The sequence below is a fragment of the Nomascus leucogenys genome, chromosome 21, assembly GCF_006542625.1.
Source record: "Nomascus leucogenys isolate Asia chromosome 21, Asia_NLE_v1, whole genome shotgun sequence".
NCBI classification, from domain to species: domain Eukaryota; kingdom Metazoa; phylum Chordata; class Mammalia; order Primates; family Hylobatidae; genus Nomascus; species Nomascus leucogenys.
This window is the reverse complement of record NC_044401.1, coordinates 12,196,262-12,218,592: the sequence shown is the minus strand read 5'-3', so window position 1 is coordinate 12,218,592 and position 22,331 is coordinate 12,196,262. Positions and strand designations below refer to the sequence as shown.

At 36.9% G+C, this 22,331-nt stretch overlaps 1 protein-coding gene across 1 annotated transcript in view; it reads right to left on the bottom strand.

Annotated features, from left to right (window-relative positions):
* MORC1 (MORC family CW-type zinc finger 1) overlaps window positions 1-22,331 on the bottom strand; it is a 172,717-nt gene that overhangs the window by 119,684 nt on the left and 30,702 nt on the right. Inside the window, exons 9-12 of the mRNA XM_003261783.3 lie at window positions 9,955-10,080; window positions 3,409-3,488; window positions 2,247-2,317; window positions 67-131 (exon numbers count right to left, since the gene is read on the bottom strand). Of these exons, the coding sequence (XP_003261831.2) occupies window positions 67-131; window positions 2,247-2,317; window positions 3,409-3,488; window positions 9,955-10,080 (342 nt within the window). The remainder of the gene's footprint in view (window positions 1-66; window positions 132-2,246; window positions 2,318-3,408; window positions 3,489-9,954; window positions 10,081-22,331) is intronic.

Below are 22,331 nucleotides of genomic sequence, written 5' to 3'. Positions count from 1 at the left end.
TAGAAACCAGAATTTGTTTTAACATAGTACAGAGGATTCCTGCAAACAGAAAACCTTGTGTCTTACCTCTGTTTCTCTTTAAGATTCTTTTGCTTTGCTTCTACATCTTCCAAAGCTCTCTGTAATACATCCTGGAGAAGTGCATTGGTTGGGAGAGAACATAATGCCACTGAATTAACAAAAAGCAAGTTGATATTATCCTATTATCCAAATGTTTCAAGGGTAACAATAGCTCGCATTACCTAATGCAATTCTACCATCGTAGATTCTCAATACTTGATCAATTATTCAGTTCCAATACCTTAGAAGATAAACCAAATCCTAACCCACTATTCTCTTTTGTACATATCCAGATACCTTCTCTGCCTTTTAGAGAAAGAAACTTTATTCTCTGTAACGACACAAAGGCTTTGACAAAAACTACATGAAAACTTGGGTGAGTTATTTAGTGTACCCAGGCTCTGACTTTTGTTTGTGAGAAAAATAATGCTCAATTATGTGACCACTAAGTGTTTTTGCAGGAAAAATAAAAGATAATTGAGAAATTTTGTTAGTAGCCAACAAAAAATATCTCCTTCATATCGAATTCTGGATACCTCTAATATTCCTCAAACTTTCCCTTTATAGGATACCCCATGCCCAGTTATCTTTCTTATTAACACTTTTGATTTGATATACCAACTCATTCACTACTCTAAATCTGGTATGCTCCCTCTAACCAAGCAGAAGAGGAATAATTCATTATTGTTGTTCTCAGGCATAAGAATAGCCTCTTAACATGCTTCATCCACCTGAGGTGAAAGGTGGGTATCTCTTTTGATGTATGGTATACCACTGAATGAACAATATTTTCACTGAATTTCAAGTAAAAGAAAGTAGAAAATGGTTAGCAAGTATTCCATTTAAAATTCATCTGCCCAGAAGAATTTAAGACATCAAAAGTTGAGGTCATTCTGCTTTGCTCTCTTCTCTGCCTTAAAGAAACCACGGTGCATCAAAGCAACAGGGCATATTAGTCAAGGACTTCCCCACCCTGCCTGGCAGTGCCCTCAGAGCACAGAACAGAGGCAGGGAGAAGAAACAGCAGAAGGCAAAAAGGAAGCAAGGTCCTGACCCATTAGTCTTTCTCTGGACTCTCACACATATAAAGCAAAGGGAAACGATTTCTTAAAAACAAAATTTTGAAAAGCTTAAACTATTAAAAATCAATGATCAATAACAATAAGATAGGTTTACCTTTAATTTAAAAAAAAAAAAGAAAAGAAAAAACTAAGAGAATTTGGGGCAAGCCATGGACAGAATTAGCTTGGGGCATTACCACAAGCTACTCTTTGATGTCATCCCTTACTCGGGACCTTAGATATGAAAGGTCTTTATCAGATACAGCCTTGGTCCTGGAAAGTTAAATGGCAAAATTACTGAAAGGATTCATATATTCATTCTGTAGAAGAGGATGAAGAGAAGGTGAAGTAAGGCATTTTACCTCCATATTCCTACTTATCCCTTTGTATGTAAGCAAATAAATATGTTGCTTAATCATTCACCATCGTTTAAAGCTTCATACCATATTTTTGGTAAAAGTTAGCAAACTTACATGTCTTGTAGCAATATTCTTTTTGTCTTAGTTGCAATGCATTATAATTAATAATAGTTCTTTTTAACTTATCTTACTCATGGGCATATTGTAAGAATTACAAAGAATGTTTATGAACTGTGTGGAGCAACTCATAATAAAAGAGCTTTGTAAGCTGGAAGCATTGTTATTAATATTCATAATTACAGTATATAATTCCTAGCACTAGAAAGAAGGATTGCTTATTAGACCTTTCCTTGCTTTCCCCATTTATTTAGGTCCACAGGGAGCTATAATTTGAATAGATATTTTCAAGGAGACTCGACAGGCTAGTTTTTTCTTCTGCTGGCTTTTCATTATTTTCTCCCTTTCTCCTGTTACTTTCCTTTCCATTTTAAAGAAATGGGTTGTGATGCTCTTCCCCACCATTTCAAATTCACCCCATGTTCTGTTCATCTTTTCTCTCTGCCTCAGCCTTGCCCCCACTTGCTGAGTTTCCTCTCCTTTCTCTGCACTCATCTATTCTGTTTACCTGAGTTAAAATCAACTTAATCTTCTGAGCTTATCTGTGCTTAAAAGTTTAGGAAGTAGATGATAAGAGACAACTATGCACAGGAAAAAGCAAATGACACAATTTGCCATTTAATAAGACTACTCTCTTTACATGTCGTACCTTGGCAGAAGATAAAGAGGTTCTGTCACACTGGTTTACTTTGATTTGTGCTTCTTTCAGTACGAATTCAGCTGGAAGTGGAAGCCAAATAGTTACAATACAGCAAAATTATTTCGAGCAATTTTAAGTGAGTATTTTCTATACGTGTAGTACGACCAGTGAAAATGGCATACAGACCATGATCTCAGAAAACCCTATGTTCCTCTTACAACTTTTACACATGTTAAATTTTCCTTCTATTGGGCTTTCATTTAGTTATGACAATTTATAGGACATAAATATACAAATATAAATTCAAAAGTCATAAATGAGTTTTTAGCTGACAGAAAATGCTTTAAAATCCACAAAATATGGATGTAGAGCTACTACTCACTCCCAGATACCAGGGAAGAGAGCTTTGTTCCTGCAGTAGGAGGAGTGAATATGTAGAACATCCTTTTTTTTTTTTTGAAACGGAGTCTCACTCTATCGCCCAGGCTGGAGTGCAGTGGCACGATCTCGGCTCACTGCAAACTCCGCCTCCTAGGTTCACGCCATTCTCCTGCCTCAGCCTCCTGAGTAGCTGGGACTACAGGCACCCACCACCGCGCCCAGCTAAGTTTTTGTATTTTTAGTAGAGACAGGGTTTCACCGTGTTAGCCAGGATGGTATCGATCTCCTGACCTCGTGATCCGCCCGCCTTGAGAACATCCTTCTTAAAGCGGATGCAGTGCAGGGATCTAAAATGACCTAACACAGTGCTATGACAAGCAGGGTTTCTTAGTTTATTTTATTTTTTAAAACAGAGACACAGTCTCACTATGTTGCCCAGGCTGGTCTTGAACTCTTGGCCTCAAGTAATTCTCCCACCTCGTCCTCCCAAAGTGCTTGAATTATAGGTGTGAGCCACCATGCCCAGACAGTCAAACAAGGTTTCTAACAAATATCAATCTAGTTTGAAGTGTGTTCAGGATCACACTTATAATAATAAATAATATCATGAGTAAACAAACTCAGAGATGGAAAGAATGTGTTTTGAAGTTCCATAGAGACAGAAACTACATTTAATTAATTGTAGTAGCTCCTACAATGCCTAGAGCAATGTATGTCTCAGAATAAGCGCACAATTAACATTTGCTGAATGACTGAACAACAATGATGTAGGCTACAGGTAATCGCATACCAATCTTTACTGCTTCTTCTGCCTTTTTAACTTCATTTTTAAATGCTCCTTTAAAAGAAGATGTGACATAAAGATACTTTCTGGAAAGAAAGAAAAAAGAACATAATCAAGTCAGATTATTATTTTAAAATACATAAGGCAATATTCTTTAGTAAGACTATATGCTCCAGAGATACATAATTATTAAGAAAGATTCATCAAGTGAGTTGCATCCAGCTGGTAAATTAGCAAACTTTATACCTAAGTGAATTTCCTTGCCTTTCACTACTTAGAAATGTTGCTTTTGTAAGGAAACTTCATGAGAGCGATAAGAAAATCTGCCCACACAAATGTTCACTTAGACATCTAAAATAGGATAATTTTCTTTAAAAACTTTTATGAAGTTGTTCACTTATCAAAGTTTCTGGTTAATATGCATAGCCCTCTTTCTCAGATTATCATCGACACTGGATAAACTACTTCTCCTAGTCCCAAAACAATTATCTCTAACTGCGATGCTCAGAAACACACATTCATGTATCATTTTAAACTACCAAAAGCACATTTTCTACTTGACTGATTGAGAAACCTGTTTTCAAGGTCCATTGTTTTAGTGATGGCAAAGATGCTCTAGAACAATAAAGGAAAAAATACATACATATATATATAGATCCATAAACTCAAAGAGAACAAATCATAGGTGAGAAAAGCTCTACAGAACCTGAGGTTCTCTGAATACAATTGAAAGTATATGCATCTGTTATAGAAAATTCCTGGAACTGGGCTTTTAAACATTGGTTTAAATCATTATAGAGAGAAAAATTCTAGAATATTTGGTTTGAGAATGCTCAAAGCTCTGTAAACTCTAAATGTACATCAATAAGAAAACAGTTAAATAAATCATAGTGCTATGCAATATATTTAGCAATGACAAAGTCTCCAAGATATAACTGTAAGACAAAATAACAAGTTGTACATAATTTTATGTTTAAAAAAACCTGTGTGTGCATGCATGTGTGTGCACATATATATAACTGTGTAGAAAACAATCTGGAAAGATATTTATTAAACTTCCAACAGAGGTTCTCCTTTGGGGAACATTATAGATTGCTATAGCACAGAATGAATCACAACTGGTAAAAGGGTCTTTTGGTTATTTGATTTTTCCCCCATATCTAATTCTGTATTGTATAAATTTTTATTAATTTTACTATTTTTATGAGGAAAATAGAACACTTCTCCATCAAGAGAAATAAAAATATGAAGAAACACTAAGTACCTTTCAAGGCTTTGTGCTGCAGAAGTATGGAGCATAACTTAATACAGCATTTTGGGTAACTGATTTGATCAGAACAACTTGCAGAAATCTAAACTTTCACTGACTTTCATTTTCACACTTAAAACATTTGTTCAAAATACTCTGGCCAAAATCAAATACAGTATTTTAAAATTTAAGTTGAAAAAAAACAGACTTCAAGTAAAGAAAGCTACAGTTCTGAACTTTTATTAACACAGAAAAAATTAGCCCCCAGTTGTAAATCATAACTACATTGTAGTATTCAATCATAATTATTTCTTTTAAGTTATAAAAGTTTACCTGGTTTAGTTATATTGTAAAAATAATCCTAATCCTTAATTATTCTTTACAACATGTAATTAGGCAGGATCAATAATTTTCTGGTTCATATAATATTGATAGGTAGAGATGTGGACGTCGAATAGACCTCCCAAATTTAGTGTGTCCACTATGATTTGAAGAGAACTCCATCCACCATTCCTCCTAACCTTTACACTTGCACCTCTCCTATCATTCCCAAGATTTTGTTCAGGATAAAAACTCAGAAGGCCTTCTGGACTCCTCATTTTCTCTCCACCCCATATCCAATCCACTGACAAGTCTTGCTGGCTTTACCTTCACAACATTATCTGTAATCCAGACAACTTTCATCCCTTCCACCATTACCACCTGAGTTCAAGCTCATTTCTCTCCTAGAATATAGTAATAGTATCTATCCTACCTCAACTTCCCTCCTTTCTTCTTCTCCCATGAAATCAATTCTCCACTCAACAGCTAGAATAATCTTTTAAAAACATAGGTCAAGTAATGCCACTCCTCTGCTCAAGTCATTCCATTCTCAATACAGCCACCTCTTCTTGTCATGTTGCTTCAGACCTTACCTGATCTGCCCAATCTACTTCGATCTGTTTTCTGTGTTCCAGCTAGACTAGCCTTTGATTCCTGTCTTTGCACTTACTGTCCCCTCCTTCTGGAACCATCGTCCCACAAAATTATTGCATAACTCACTGTGCTACCCACTATCCAAGATGTTACCTGTGTTTTTTTTCCTCCTGGCATTAATGCCTATGTGTGGTGCCCCCACTCCCCAACACTAAATCTAGGCTGACCTGTGGCATGGCAAAAGTGATGGTCTGTCACTTTTAAAGATGGGTTCTAAAAAGTTGCAAGTTCTACTCTGTTCTCTTGTTGCTCACTCTGATAGAAGTCAGCCATTATGTCATGAAAATACTCAGGTGGACCTGTGCAATGGCCTTTGTTAAGAGGAACTAACTTGCCCCAAAAGACACACACACTCATATGTTTACTGCCACATTATTCACAATTGCAAAGACATGGAATCAGTCTAGGTGCCCATCAATGGTGGATTGGATTTTTTAAAAAGTGGTACATATACACTATAGAATACTACACGGCCATAAAAAAGAATAAAATTATGTCCTTTGCAGTGACATGAATGCAGTGGAGACCATAATCTTAAGTAAATTAACACAGAAACAGAAAAACAAGTACCTCATAGTCCCATTTATAAGTGGGAGCTAAACACTGAGCACACACGGACATAAACATGAGAACAACAGACACTGGTGCATACAAGACAGGGGAGAGGGAGGCAGGGATGGGGGCATGGGTAGAAATCATCCCTATTGGGTACCATGCTCACTAGCTGGGTGACAGGATCCATACCCCAAACCTCAGCGTCACACAATATACCCATGTAATAAACCTACACATGTACCTCCTGTATCTAAGGTAAAAGTTGAAATTTAAAAAAAAGAATTACCTGATATTTTATCATCCATTTTAATTTACATGTTGTCCTTCCTCCCCCACTAGAATGTAAGCTCCATGAGGGCAGGAATTTTCTTTTTTTTCTTTTTTTTTTTTTTCTGAGACAGTTTCACTCAGTCACCCAGGCTGGAGTGCAGTGGCATGACCTCAGTTCACTGCAACCTCCACCTCCTGGGTTCAAGCGATTCTCCTGCCTCAGCCTCCAGAGTAGCTGGGATTACAGGTGCACACCACCACGCCTGGCTAAGTTTTTGTATTTTTAGCAGAGATGGGGTTTCACCTTCTTGGCCAGGCTGGTGTTGAACTCCTGACCTCAGGTGATCTGCCTGTCTCGGCCTCCCAAAGTGCTGGGATTACAGGCATGAGCCACCGCACCCGGCCCAGGAATTTTCTCTTTTTGCTTTTCCCAAATGTCCAATGCCCACAAGAGAGCCTTGCACACAGTGGTCATTCCATCCACTTGCTCTTACGCATTTGTGTAATAACAACTACTATTGGTTTACAAACTTTTCAGAAACCTTGCTGTTTTTATGTTTAACATAAAACACTGTTTTATTTTAGTCCTCATAATAACCTCAGTGGCAGAGGAATTCCCAATTCACAGTGGAGAAGAGTAAGACTCAAGTAATTGCCAAAGGTCCACAACTAGTAGATGACAAAACCTAAATTCAAATCCAGACTTTGGCTAATCCACATTTTGCTTCCAATTATCATACTGTAATAAAAGATTAAATAATTCAGCATTGTAAAAATTCAAAAATGGACACATAACATGCATGGTGTACAAAAGAATCACTGTTCAAAAATTACTCATCTGATGGATGGGTGGGGTGTTAGCACATGGAAAGCATCCCTCAATAATGAATTCTGTTTCAGAAGCACAATGTTGCAGAGTATTCAACAAGAGAACATAGAGTTAATGTCCCTGAATAACTTAAAAAGGACCATGCGGTTCCTATGAATGCAGGATAACATCCATCCCAACTCATTTGGGCTCCTTTCAGCATTATGGGTCTATGGTTAAGCAATGTTAATGAAGAATGTTTGTTGCCTAAAATCAAGTAACACAACCATATGATAACTTGTCTTTATTATATAAACAGTATTTAAGACTCCAAGAATTACAGACTTATAAAATGTTTAAGAGACCTAAGAAATCACCTAGAAATTTTTTCCAAAGTAATAATTTCTTCTATGATCTAGACTCCTCCAGAGACAAATTTGTACACATCTTAGGTGGGAGTCCCTTCCATTGCAATATACTCCAATGGGAAGCAGCCATCTCTTGATATAAGTAATTCAGGTAGATTACACTGAATTTACTAAAATTCCCTCATAAAATAGAGACAAATCCACATTTTCCATGGATTTAAACTATTTTTTACCCAAACTCACTGAGAGAAATTTAATTTGAAAAGATCGGCTGTATTGATTGATCCAGGAGACACTTGGCCCTTCCCAGAAGAATGAGACTGATGAAAAGGAAACATTGCTTTGATATTTATTAGGAAATGAATGGACTGATTTATAGGGAAAGTCTCAGGATTGGTATATTTTATTTTCAAAAGATGATGGGCAGTATAATTAGAGATCAAAAGTAAAGCTTTTGAGAAATCCATTGGTGCGTGGTCAGGGAGTATGATGCAGAGATCTAAAATTTTTAGTATTAATATCTTTATGAGTGATAGCAAGACCTCACTCAGGACAGCAACTGCAGTTTCATGAAAATAAGACAAGATGACAAATGTAGACAAATAATAAAGAGTTACTGTGGTATAGGAGAAGAATCATTGAATTTGGATTGGTAAAGAATTTACAGCCAGAACTTTTGAGTTCTTTTCTACTTTTAACATTTCCTTATCTCTAAAATGGTGATGATAACCTAACATACAGTGTTACTGCAGAAATCAAATGAAATAGTTCAGGCAAAAAGGCACATATATAGGCAGTGTACACAAATTAAATGTTTCTCCCAATAGATATCAAGGTCCTCAAAACAAGAATTAATCTTATCTTTTTTCTATTTTTCCATAAGTTATTGGGGTACAGGTGGTGTTTGGTTACATGAGGAAGTTCTTTAGTGGTAATTTGTGAGATCCTGGTGCATCCATCACTCAAACAGTATACACTGCATAATATGTTGTCTTTTATCCCTTGCCCCTCTCCCACTCTTCCCCCTCAAGTCCCCAAAGTCCATTGTATCATTCTTATGCCTTTGTGTCCTCATAGCTTAGTTCCCACAAATCAGTGAGAACATACGATATTTGATTTGCCATTCCTGAGTTACTTCACTCAGAATAATAGTCTCCAATCTCATCTAGGTCATTGCAAAGGCTGTTAATTCATTCCTTTTTATTGCTGAGTAGTATTCCATTGTGTGTGTGTGTGTGTGTGTGTGTGTATATATATATATATATATATATATATATATATCACAGTTTCTTTATCCACTTGTTGACTGATGGGCATTTGGGTTTGTTCCATGATTTTGCCATTGTGAATTGTGGTGCTATAAACATGCATGTGCAAGTATCTTTTTCAAATAACTTCTTTTCCTCTAATCTCAAACTCACAGAAAAATCTGATAAATGTTTGGTGTGTATATGAAAGACTACCCAGAAACCACACCAAGAAAATGACCATTCTGATGGCATGCATGGTTGGAAAAAATGGATTTTATAATATGTAAATATAAATTTAAAGGCCGGGCCTGGTGGATGGCCAGGTGCAGTGGCTCATGCCTGCAATCCCAGCACTTTGGGAGGCCAAGGCAGGTGGATCACTTGAGGTCAGGAGTTCGAGACTAGCCTGGTCAACATGGTGAAACTTCGTCTCTACTAAAAATACAAAAATTAGCCAGGTGTGGTGGTGCACGCCTGTAATCCCAGCTACTGGGGAGGCTGAGACAGGAGAATCACATGAACCAGGGAGGCAGAGGTTGCAGTGAACCAAGATTGCGCCACTGCACTCTAGCCTGGGTGACAAGAGAGAGACTCTGTCTCAAAACAACAACAACAAAACCTTGAAAACATTTATGTTAAAGTAAAAAAGAACACAAAATATAAATCAACCAGATACATATTTATAAATATATTCATTCTATATGTACAATAGAAACATGTATATATATGGTTTAATAGTTCAAATGTATTGTGTAAACAGAAGATATACGTGACCTGTGATCATTTAGTGGAACTAATCACTGTCGAAGCACCTAAAATTCACTGAAGTAAAAAACAAATTTCTACTCGGGGTGATGCTCTAACTTAGCATGCTCACTGCACTATGTTTCTATTACTGCCAGATATTTGTTCACATCCAATTACTCTTTAGCATACCTTCCCGGATGTGGTTCCAATTTTGTTTACAATGTAAAAATCTTACTATCAAAGTCAATGTCCTCACTTTGACAACTTTAGGGAGCATATCAATTTTATAAATAAAAACTCTGTGAAGATAACTGAAGAAAGATGAGTTACCTGGGTCTGTAGAGGCAATAGCAAAGATGTTTAGTTTTAACTCTCTTGGCTTGAATGAATATTCTCATCCGTGGGTTAAAATACAGAACAGATGTGTACGCTCTGAATGACCACCTCACTGGGAAACTGAAATAGAAAATACAAAATGTCACAACACAAAGGACACAACTACATCTCTTTGAGAAGAAATAACATCAGACTATCAGGTTATTGTTACTACAAGAAGCTTCAGGAACTTTTCTTCTAAAACTAATGACACCACAAACACCAGCAAATCTCACAACACTCACTTCATTAAGGAGGCCTGTAAACACAAGGCCCAACACAAATAACCTACACTTTGGTTAGAACTGAACTTTTGTTGGCAACCAACTTATTCTAAGTAAACTTATATCAGCAATCTAAAATATACTTTCCATTAAAGCTGTTGACCTAGGAGAACAAAGTCAAGTCAAATCAACAAAACAATCCCTTGTTCAAACATAACAAAAATAATCTAGGTTCACGTGAATAAAAAGTATTTCCATTAAGTCCTTATAAACAGAGAAATACAGTAAAAATGTTTCATTTGCTTTTAAAATTATGAACAAGAAACATAAAACTTCATTCCATAAGTGCAATAAGTATTAAAATAAGTATCTATGGCCAGCTGAGGGGAAGCATCTGACCACATGATAATGAAAATGGAGAAAACAGAAAAATAAAGAATGAGAAGGCAATAAAATGGAAGCAAAACCAATGTAAATAGCCTATGAAGAAAACTACCCTTGTAAAGCTGCATTTTGGGAAATCGCTATGTCATTGTATAGTTACAACTCCAGGGAACTTCTATATTAAAGTCCGTTTATGAACTGTAAATCCTCTCCAATAAGATAGGAAATAAAGATCCACAACAAGCCCAGCCACACTGAAGAAGCAATGCTCTTTACTACTCGGTCACAGAAAAGGCTACTCTACAAGGTCAAATGGAAAGCAGACAGCAGTAAACCCATCATTTTTATACTTGTATCTCAGTCCAGAATAAGACAAAGATGATGAGGAAAAAAAAAATGTAAGGCCCGTCTAAGGCGGAACTACTCAACAGGTTAACACTATTGCCAGTAACTCAGTAACACAGGCAGAGCTCCAAGGAATTTTCAAAAATGAAGACGAAGCCATAAGAAATTCAAGAATTGCCTGGTTGGTTTTAAGTTCCTTCAGGCAGGATCTGAAGCTCATTAAAAAGTCAGGAATTTATTTTAATTGTTCCAAAGGAAATTTCTCTTAAATAAGTCTTGAGCAGAATTTTCCCAGTATAAATTACATATTACTATCAAGTCCATCACTCTTATTCCCTAAATATTAATGCTAATGTATTTTTTAATGTAACAAGATAGGCTGTCTGTATTCGGGTGTTGCACTACTAATACAATAATGTGGTTGTTTTTAGTATACCCGGAACTGCACAATTAAGTATGTCCTCACCTGATAAAAGAAACGGAAAGAAGTTACCTTGGGAAGCTTGCCATTATTTAAATCCTTTCTGGATCTCCTGATTTTAAATTGCTCTTAGAACTAGTAGCTCTTTCTTTTGACCCCCTTCAAAACTGATACATCTTTATTATTTGAAGATAAAAGTCAAAAGTAATTCACAGCCAACTTTGAGAATTTGAGAAATATGGTGAGAGATAAAACCAGCTAAACAAATTTTGGTTAAAAAAAAATATATATATATCTATGAACACTAATACTTCTACCTTTTAATAGCTCAATTTATTCACTCATTCAGTAACTAGTTATAGGTAAATATTCATAGCATGCATGTTGGAGATCCTCAAGGTCTCTCCTATGTTAGGAGATTCACTGGAAGGACTCATGGGCCTTAGCACACAATTGTACTCATGACTTCGACATCACAGTGCTGTAGTGAGGACACACAGTGGCTCACAAGGGAAACAAATAGGTGGAATCTGGAGGAATCTATCTGCTAGCTTTCTTACATTCTCTCCTTCTCATGAAAGTTCACACAGAGCATACTTTTCTCCCAGCTATGAAAATGCAGCACCATGTGTGTGATGTTTCCGTCTAGGATAGCTTATTAGAGACTTAGCATTCAAGGTTTTTATTGGGAAGCTACCCACACAGGTACCTTCGGCCTAGCATGTAGCGAAGTTCCAGAGTCCCAGAAGGAGAGGAAGTTTGTATATAAGCCATACGGTTTGCACATCTAGACACAGCAAGCCACTGTTATCAGCTAGGAAAGGTTTTATGTCATTTTAGGAAACTGTTTACCAGGCCAGTTCCCAAAAGCTGGCCACAGACCAATTTTGCAAGCAAGTCTTTCTAAGAATAGACACTTGCTATGTTAACCCTTTTCTCTCACATGCCTACTTTTAGAAGTTCCTGTTTATTTGTGACAAATAGAAGGGTACTACCTCTTATTTGTGATGCCTTTGATAAAAAGAAGACAAAGAGGGCTAAATATAAAACCCGTAAGTGAAATGGGTCACCCCACTATAAACATCAAACTTTTTTATATGATGCATAAGATCCTTCATGGTCTGACCCCCACTTAATTCTCCAGCCTCATCTCTTGTCTTCAGCCTGGCCATTTAGGACCATTCTCAGTTCTCCAGCCATGGAATCATGCTTTCTTATCCCCAAGGCTGGCATATTTAGTTCTTCGGCCACTCATGCTTGACGCACCCATTTTCACCCTGCGGTATACAACTTGAAATTGCACTTCCTTTTGAAGCCTTCCCTCAGCCCCAAAAGAGGTGAAGTGCTCTCCTTTGTGCTCCCCCTCCTTCTGTACTTCCCCCGTCAAGGCACCTGCCACTCAGTGCTGTCATCCTCTGTCTATGCATCTGCATCCCCAACTGGCTGTGAACTCCATGCAGCTAGTGATCTCATCAATAAAAATATGTTGAATAAATGACAATCATGCAGGACTTCCCTGGCTTAATTTGGAATAAACAACAGAGGGTTCCTTATGTAAGAAGGATATTTTAATGAAGGATTATCTTTAATGGCAATGCCACCAGTCTTTACAAATAAAGCCATCCACTTAGGAAAGGGAGATAAAAAATATGCTAAATAGTCAGGATATCTTCAGAAGATAAAAGGTAAAAATACTATTACTCCACACTCACCAGGAACTGTTTCCATATATTCTTCAAGAGTTTTTCTTCCTGTTTCCTCCCAAATACCTGTTTCCTGTCTCCTTACACTTTGCCAGAAGTGTCCATATCTCTATCTTTCTCTCTCATTTTCTATGTAACTGGCTATGATAAGAAACTGAAGAAAAGAAGAGACAGAACAATTTCCCACAACACACACACACACACACAGTCACAAGACAGATGTGGGGAAAGAGGAGAGTATTTCAAGGCAGAAACTGGCTTCATAGTCTGTGGATATAACAGGAGGGCATGGAGTAGAATCAATGCTTTTGTCCCCTGCTCAGCACTGGGTATTCTTTACAGTTTCTAATTTAGCCCCTACCTGTGGCTGTGCTTTCTGTGTGGCCTCTTTCTTCTCCCAATCTGTCCACAGTATTCTGCTGCTGTTTTAAATGCTGCTCCATGTGCCATGCATCATGGGTGGATCAATGTGTTGCAGTCATCAAACTGTGTTAAGGGCAGTGAAGGAGCCAGAAAGTAATGTTCTGTGGCCAAGGCCACAGCTCCTTATCTGCTGATTCAGATTCTCTGTGGCTGGAGACCGGAAATGTGAGGTTTTTAAAGCTACCCAGGTGATTCCTTTGATTCTGCCAGGTTTGGACACCACTGCCTACCTGACCTAGTGGACAGGGTGGTATGTAAGGCAGGTTTCCACAAAGAGGGGAGGAGAACAGTCTCTCACAGGTGTTTAGACCTAGACACCAGCTGAGAAATACAACCCCTCCATTATTCACATTGGGCACACAGACAACAGACCCCCATCTAGCCCAACAACTGGGCTACTTTTCTAAGGCCCTGGGTTGAGAAAATGACTCTAAACTGCAGACCAAATTAGGTCCCTTTTGCAATATCTCAGAAGTGCCATATTTTTATTCATGAAAATATTACATAACCAAAATTGTTTTCTAAATTACTCAAGTCCTTACAAAATCTCTGAAGACTTTTGAAGTTGAAATTAACAGGGTTTGTATTATCTTGAATATAAACAAGTGCACAAAGATTTTTAACTAGCTTAAATTCTGAACTTTGAAGGGGGTAACCACATTTAATATTAGGATAGATTTTACCTATGAGAAATGTCAACTCGAAGAGGTAATTTTTTTTAAAAAGTTATAAGCTACACAAAGTAATGAAAGTGCTTCTTTTGTGACAACCACAGTATGGCAAGCAGCACATTAGAACAATTTGAAGCTATAACTTTTGATGTGTTCCTGGGCAGCTCAGTTAAGACATAAAAAGTAGAGACATTATGGAATGCTGCCCAATGACTGTCAATTTAGAAACATGCTGGCAACGCGGCACCTAATTTTAAAACATTACCTAGCACAAAATTTCAACTGCATTACTCTGTATTATATCATCACTCTCAGAGCTGTTTTTTGGATGGGTTTTTCTAGCTGCCTGAGATCGATCCTGAGCCATGGCGGATTTCAGGGATGTGGCAAGCCCTTTTGATGACAGCCAATTGCATGGCATGCCTTTTTCACTAGGGGCTGTGTTTTTTTCTAGTTTCTTACAAAGTTGAGTGATTAATATTTATAATGTTTTGAAGATAGTTAAGTCACTGAAAGCAACATGAGCACACAAAAATAATATGTAAAAGAGACTGGGTGAAATGGACACATGGTCCTGACCTCCAAAAAAGGAATCAAGAAAGATGATACAAGGGGTGATCTGGCCTTCACAGTTTGGAACTTGAAAGAGATTTCAAAGGTAACAGAAGTACTTTACAAAATCTTTTAAATTCCCTCTCTCACCCTAATGAAGATCTCCAATGATCTTCAGGGATGAAGGACAATGGAACGGACATTGAGAGTCCAAACACCTTACAGTGAAAGCATTTGTCATGTCCTTAGAAAATTATCTAGACATTGACATTCGAATCAATTTACTTGAATTTAATTCATTTTTTATTTGCTATGTACCAGACATTGACTTTCCACAGCATGATAGTAAGCTAGAAAGAGGTGTTGTCAGAAAAAGTAGAATGAGGGGAATTGTGGGGGTTACTAAAATGTACAGAGATTTTCCATGTGCCTGGTACTGTGCCTGTTCTATTTAAACAGCTTCCATATGAAGTAGATGATGTTACAGCCTTATTTTATAGATGGGAACACAGAAGTTCGGAGATTGAAGATAACTTGCCACTAGAATTAAAGCTCTCCCAACAAAACTCAAGTCACTTGATGGCATATCAACCTAGAGTTCTGGTCTCTTCAATTTGATCCTACAGAACTGAATTCAAAGATCTGATGTCCATGTTTTCTAGTTCTATACATATGTCACTGTACAAAATAAGTCATATGGCAGTAGACAATCAATATCTCCCAGCCATTCAATTACACCTAATGTCTCTGCTGATAGATCATGCCATTATGTAAAAGAATATCCTTTTGGAAAAATGAAGACATTTACAGAATCAGGCTAGTAGACTAAGAATATATATTATTCTCCTGCTGAAATTCAAGGAAGACTATTAATAGTGTGAAGAAAATTAAGAAAATGTGGCACATATACACCATGGAATACTATGCAGCCATAAAAAATGATGAGTTCATGTCCTTTGTAGGGACATGGATGAAACTGGAAAACATCATTCTCAGTAAACTATCGCAAGGACAAAAAACAAAACACCGCATGTTCTCACTCATAGGTGGGAATTGAACAATGAGAACTCATGGACACAGAAAGGGGAACATCACACTCCGGGGACTGTTGTGGGTTGCGGGGAGGGGGGAGGGACAGCATTAGGAGATATACCTAATGCTAAATGATGAGTCAATGGGTGCAGCAAACCAACACGGCACATGGATACATATGTAACTAACCTGCACATTGTGCACATGTACCCTAAAACCTAAAGTATAATAATAAAAAAAAGAAATAGTGTGAAGAATAAGAAAACTGTATGACCCACTGACAGACACACAATGGGAGTTATTAAAAGTTAAGAGAAAATATTTGCCCACGCCTACATCCCGAATGGTATTGCCTAGGTTTTCCTCTAGAGTTTTTATGGTTTTAGGTCTTATGTTTAAGTCTTTAATCCATCTTAATTTTTGTATAAGGTGTAAGAAAGGGGTCCAGTTTCAGTTATGCATATGGCTAGCCAATTTCCCAACACTATTTATTAAATAGGGAATCCTTTCCACATTGCCTGTTTTTGTCAGGTTTGTCAAAGATCAGATGGTTGTAGATGTGTCACATTATTTCTGAGGCCTCTGTTCTGTTCCACTGGTCTATATATCTGTTTTGGTACCAGTACCATGCTGTTTTGATTACTGTAGCCTTGTAGTATAGTTTGAAGTCAGGTAGCATGATGCCTCCATTGTTCTTTTTGCTTAGGATTGTCTTGGCTATATGGGCTCTTATTTTGGTTCCATATGGAATTTCAAGTAGTTTTTTTTAATTCTGTGAAGAAAGTCAATGGTAGCTTGATGGGGATAGCATTGAATCTATAAATTACATTGAGCAGTATGGCCATTTTCACAATATTGATTCTTCCTATCCATGAGCATGGAATGAAAACACCAAAAGCAATGGCCACAAAAGCCAAAATTGACAAATGGGATCTAATCAAACTACAGAGTTTCTGCACAGCAAAAGAAACTATCATCAGAGTGAACAGGCAACCTACAGAATGGGGGGAAATTTTTGCAATCTATCCATCTGACAAAGGGCTAATATCCAGAATCTACAAGGAACTTAAACAAATTTACAAGAAAAAAACAACCCCATCAAAAAGTGAGCAAAGGATATGAAACAGACACTTCTCAAAAGAAGACATTTATGTGGCCAACAAACATGAAAAAAAAAGCTCATCATCACTGGTCATTAGAGAAATGCAAATCAAAACCACAAAGAGATACCATCTCACGCCAGTTAGAATGGCAATCATTAAAAAGTCAGGAAACAGATACCGGAGAGGATGGGGAGAAACAGGAACACTTTTACACTGTTGGTGAGAGTGTAAATTAGTTCAACCATTGTGGAAGACAGTGTGGCAATTCCTCAAGAATCTGGAACCAGAAATACCATTTGACCCAGCAATCCCATTACTGGGTATACACCCAAATAATTATAAATTATACTACTATAAAGACATGTGCACACGTATGTTTTTTGCAGCACTATTCACAATGGCAAAGACTTGGAACAAACCCAAATGCTTATCAATGACAGACTGCATAAAGAAAATGTGGCACATATACACCATGGAATACTATGCAGCCATAAGAAAGGATGAGTTCATGTCCTTTGCAGGGACATGGATGAAGCTGGAAACCATCATCCTCAGCAAACTAACACAGGAACAGAAAACCAAATACCACATGTTCTCACTCATAAGTGGGAGCTGGACAATGAGAACGCATGGACACAGAGGGGAACATAACACACCAGGGCCTGGCGGGAGATCGGGGGCTAGGGGAGGGATAGCATTAGGAGAAATACCTAATGTAGATGACAGGTTGATGGGTGCAGCAAACCACCATGGCATGTGTATACCTATGTAACAAACCTGCACGTTCTGCACATGTATCCCAGAACTTAAAGTATTAAAAAAAAAAAAAAGAGAAAATCCTGAAAGTTCTTCAGAAGAAAAAAATAAGTAATTTACAACAATTTGGTAATCACATTTCTGTCAGACTTCTAATCAGCAACATGTATTCAAGAAGTCAAAGAAGCAAATAGTTCTAAGGGAAACTATTTTTGAACCAATATTTCTATAACCATTTAAACAAATATTGGAGTGGAAGGGAAAAATAAAGACACTTGTAGAGATACAAATCTTCCAACAGACTGAAAGAATCATTTCGGGATATAATAAAGCAAATTAACTGATAAATCCAAGAAAGAAGATACATGATGGAAGATATAGTAGTAAACAAACACACACAAAACAAATTTTATAATTTAGTGTAAATAATTGTTCATGTCTGATGTAATAAAAGTGTGTAATTAAAATCCTACATAAAATAATTTTAATAGGTGGAACTGGAAAGGAAGAAAGATAAATGCATACTAAGACCATACCTTATTTGTGAAATGAAATACATATTAATTAACTCTACAGTTTGATAATAAAATAAGTTTAGACATGTTTATTAAAAATGTAAAAGTAATCCACTGAAAGTATATAATGGAGCAACTAATTTGCAAATCATTAGAATAGAAAAAAATAAACTTTTCCTTTTGGGAAAAAAACCACAACTCAATTATTATCAAAAAGGGGGGAGAGGAAAAATAAAGCAGAACAAAATAAATTAAAAAATAAGAAAGCTCAAATAACAACAATAGAAGGGCAAATACAAAGTATAAGCAGGCAGAGTAAGTCCAGCCATAGCAGATGTCACAGTAAGTGTGAATTAGCTAAAAGACAGAAGCAGTTAGAATAAGCAAAAAAAAAACTAGTTATATGCTGTTTGTAAGAGACAAATCAAAATCAAAATATCACTGCTGGAAAGAAAGTGGTGGCGAAATACATAGTAGGAAAATGTTAACCAAAAGAAAGCAAGTATAGAGAGATTAATATTAGACAAAAAAGAAATGAAGTGGGGGAAATAACAGACACAGACGGGCAGTATGTATTAATAAGAGCTTCACTTAAGATGACACATAAGTCACAATCTAATGACTCAGAAAAATAGAGAGCAAAAACTAGTAGAAATACAAAATATATGTACATAGCAATAAATATTGTAGAAGATTCTAACATACTGCTCTCAGAAACCGAGTAATGAAGAAGAAACAAAGACATAGAAGATTTGAATACTTAATTAAAATATGTATGTAAATGAAATGGATACAGCTCTGTCCCTATCAGAGATTCGCTTTTAAAAAAATGTTTAAGACATAAGGCCATAAGAAAATCTGAACAGATTACAAAGAGCAGATATAATACAGGCTAGATTCTCTGACCACCATACAATTAGAGCAACAATAAAAAGATACCTGACTCCTCTCTCCAAAAACCAAACCTATGCACTAGTAGATTTTTTAAAACATTTTTAAAAAGCAACTCTTGAATAAGAGGAAATCAAAATAAAATTATAAGCTATTTAGAAATAAACAACAGTAACAGTTCTTTTTTTATTATTATTATTATACTTTTAAGTTTTAGGGTACATGTGCACAACGTGCAGGTTTGTTACATATGTATACAGGTGCCATGTTGGTGTGCTGCACCCATTAACCCATCATTTAGCATTAGGTATATCTCCTAATGCTATCACTCCCCCCTCCCCCTACCTCACAACAGGCCCCGGTGTCTGATGTTCCCCTTCCTGTGTCCACCTGTTCTCATTGTTCAATTCCCACCTATGAGTGAGAACACACGGTGTTTGGTTTTTTGTCCTTGCAATGGTTGGCTGAGAATGATGGTTTCCAGCTTCATCCATGTCCCTACAAAGGACATGAACTCATCATTTTTATGGCCGCGTAGTATTCCATGGTGTGTATATGCACATTTTCTTAATCCAGTCTATCACTGTTGGACATTTGGGTTGGTTCCAAGTCTTTGCTATTGTGAAGAGTGCCGCAACAAACATACGTGTGCATGTGTCTTTATAGCAGCATGATTTATAATCCTTTGGGTATATACCCAGTAATGGGATGGCTGGGTCAAATGGTATTTCTAGTTCTAGATCCCTGAGGAATCGCCACACCGACTTTCACAATGGTTGAACTAGTTTACAGTCCCACCAACGGTGTAAAAGTGTTTCTATTTCTCCACATCCTCTCCAGCACCTGTTGTTTCCTGACTTTTTAATGATTGCCATTCTAACTGGTGTGAGATGGTATCTCATTGTGGTTTTGATTTGCATTTCTCTGATGGCCAGTGATGATGAGCATTTTTTCATGTGTCTTTTGGTTGCATAAATGTCTTCTTTTGAGAAGTGTCTGTTCATATCCTTCGCCCACTTTTTGATGGGATTGTTTGTTTTTTCTTGTAAATTTGTTTGAGTTCATTGTAGATTCTGGATATTGGCCCTTAGTCAGATGAGTAGATTGCAAAAATTTTCTCCCATTCTGTAGGCTGCCTGTTCACTCTGATGGTAGTTTCTTTTGCTGTGCAGAAGCTCTTTAGTTTGATTAGATCACATTTGTCATTTTTGGCTTTTGTTGCCATTGCTTTTGATGTTTTAGACATGAAGTCCTTGCTCATGCCTATGTCCTGAATGGTATTGCCTAGGTTTTCTTCTAGGGTTTTTATGGTTTTAGGTTTGACATGTAAGTCTTTAATCCATCTTGAATTAATTTTTGTATAAGGTGTAAGGAAGGGATCCAGTTTCAGCTTTCTACATATGGCCAGCCAGTTTTCCCAGCACCATTTATTAAATAGGGAATCCTTTCCCCATTTCTTCTTCTTGTCAGGTTTGTCAAAGATCAGATAGTTGTAGATATGTGGCATTATTTCTGAGGGCTCTGTTCTGTTCCATTGGTCTGTATCTCTGTTTTGGTACCAGCACCATGCTGTTTTGGTTACTGTAGCCTTGTAATATAGTTTGAAGTCAGGTAGCATGCCTGACTTCAAAGTATATTACAATGCCTCCAGCTTTGTTCTTTTGGCTTAGGATTGACTTGGCAATGCGGGCTCTTTTTTGATTCCATATAAACTTTAAAGTAGTTTTTACCAATTCTGTGAAGAAAGTCATTGGTAGCTTGATGGGGATGGCATTGAATCTACAAATTACCTTCGGCAGTATGGCCATTTTCACGATACTGATTCTTCCTACCCATGAGCATGGAATGTTCTTCCATTTGTTTGTATCCTCTTTTATTTCATTGAGCAGTGGTTTGTAGTTCTCCTTGAAGAGGTCCTTCACATCCCTTGTAAGTTGGATTCCTAGGTATTTTATTCTCTTTGAAGCAATTGTGAGTGGGAGTTCACTCATGATTTGGCTCTCTGTCTGTGATTGGTGTGTAAGAATGCTTGTGATTTTTGCACATTGATTTTGTATCCTGAGACTTTGCTGAAGTTGCTTATGAGATTAAGGAGATTTTGGGCTGAGACGATGGGGTTTTCTAGATATACAATCATGTCATCTGCAAACAGGGACAATTTGACTTCCTCTTTTCCTAATTGAATGCCCTTTATTCCCTTCTCCTGCCTGATTGTCCTGGCCAGAACTTCCAACACTATGTTGAATAGGAGTGGTGACAGAGGGCATCCCTGTCTTTTGCCAGTTTTCAAAGGGAACGCTTCCAGTTTTTGTCTATTCAGTATGATATTGGCTGTGGGTTTGTCATAGATAGCTCTTATTATTTTGAGACATGTCCCATCAATACCTAATTTATTGAGAGTTTTTAGTATGAAGGGCTGTATATATATGTAACAAACCTGCACGTTGTGCACACGTACCCTAAAACTTAAAGTATAATAGAAAAAAAAGAATCAAACTCTCAATAGTCAAAGACAAAGAGAGAATCCTAAAAGCAGCAAGAGGAAAGAAGCAAGTAACATGTAAAGGAACTCCAATTCGTCTAGCAATATACTTTTCAATGGAAACCATACAGGACAGTAGACTGAAACAATATTTTCAAAGTGCTGAAAAAAATGCTGCTATTCAAGAATACTGCATCCAGCAAAGCTATCCTTCAAGTATAAAAGACAGATAAAGCATTTCCTAGACAGATAAAAGCTGAAAGATTTCATCACCAGCACACCCATCATACAAGAAATGCTAAAGGTACTTTTTCAATCTGAAAAAAACAAAATACTAAGGAAAAAAAAAATCTTTTCGAGATATAAGGTCCACTGGTAAAATTAACTACATGAACAAACCCAGAATACTATAATTGTGGTGCACAATCTACTCATTATGCTAGTAGGAAACCCAAAAGACAAATCTATCAAAAACAATAATATCTACAGCAACCTGTTAAAGAGATAGTAATATACTGCTAGGCGTGGTGGCTCACGCCTGTAATAGGAAAGTGCCCATCAAAGAAAATCCCAGGACCTGATGTCTTCACTGCTGAATTGTACCAAACATTTAAAGAAGAATTAATACCAATTCTACTCAAACTCTTCAAAAAATTGAAGAGGAAGGAATTTTTTTAAAATTTTATTATTATTATACTTTAAGTTTTAGGGTACATGTGCACAACGTGCAGGTTTGTTACATATGTATACATGTGCCATGTTGGTGTGCTGCACCCATTAACTCGTCATTTAACATTAGGTATATCTCCTAATGCTATCCCTCCCCCCTC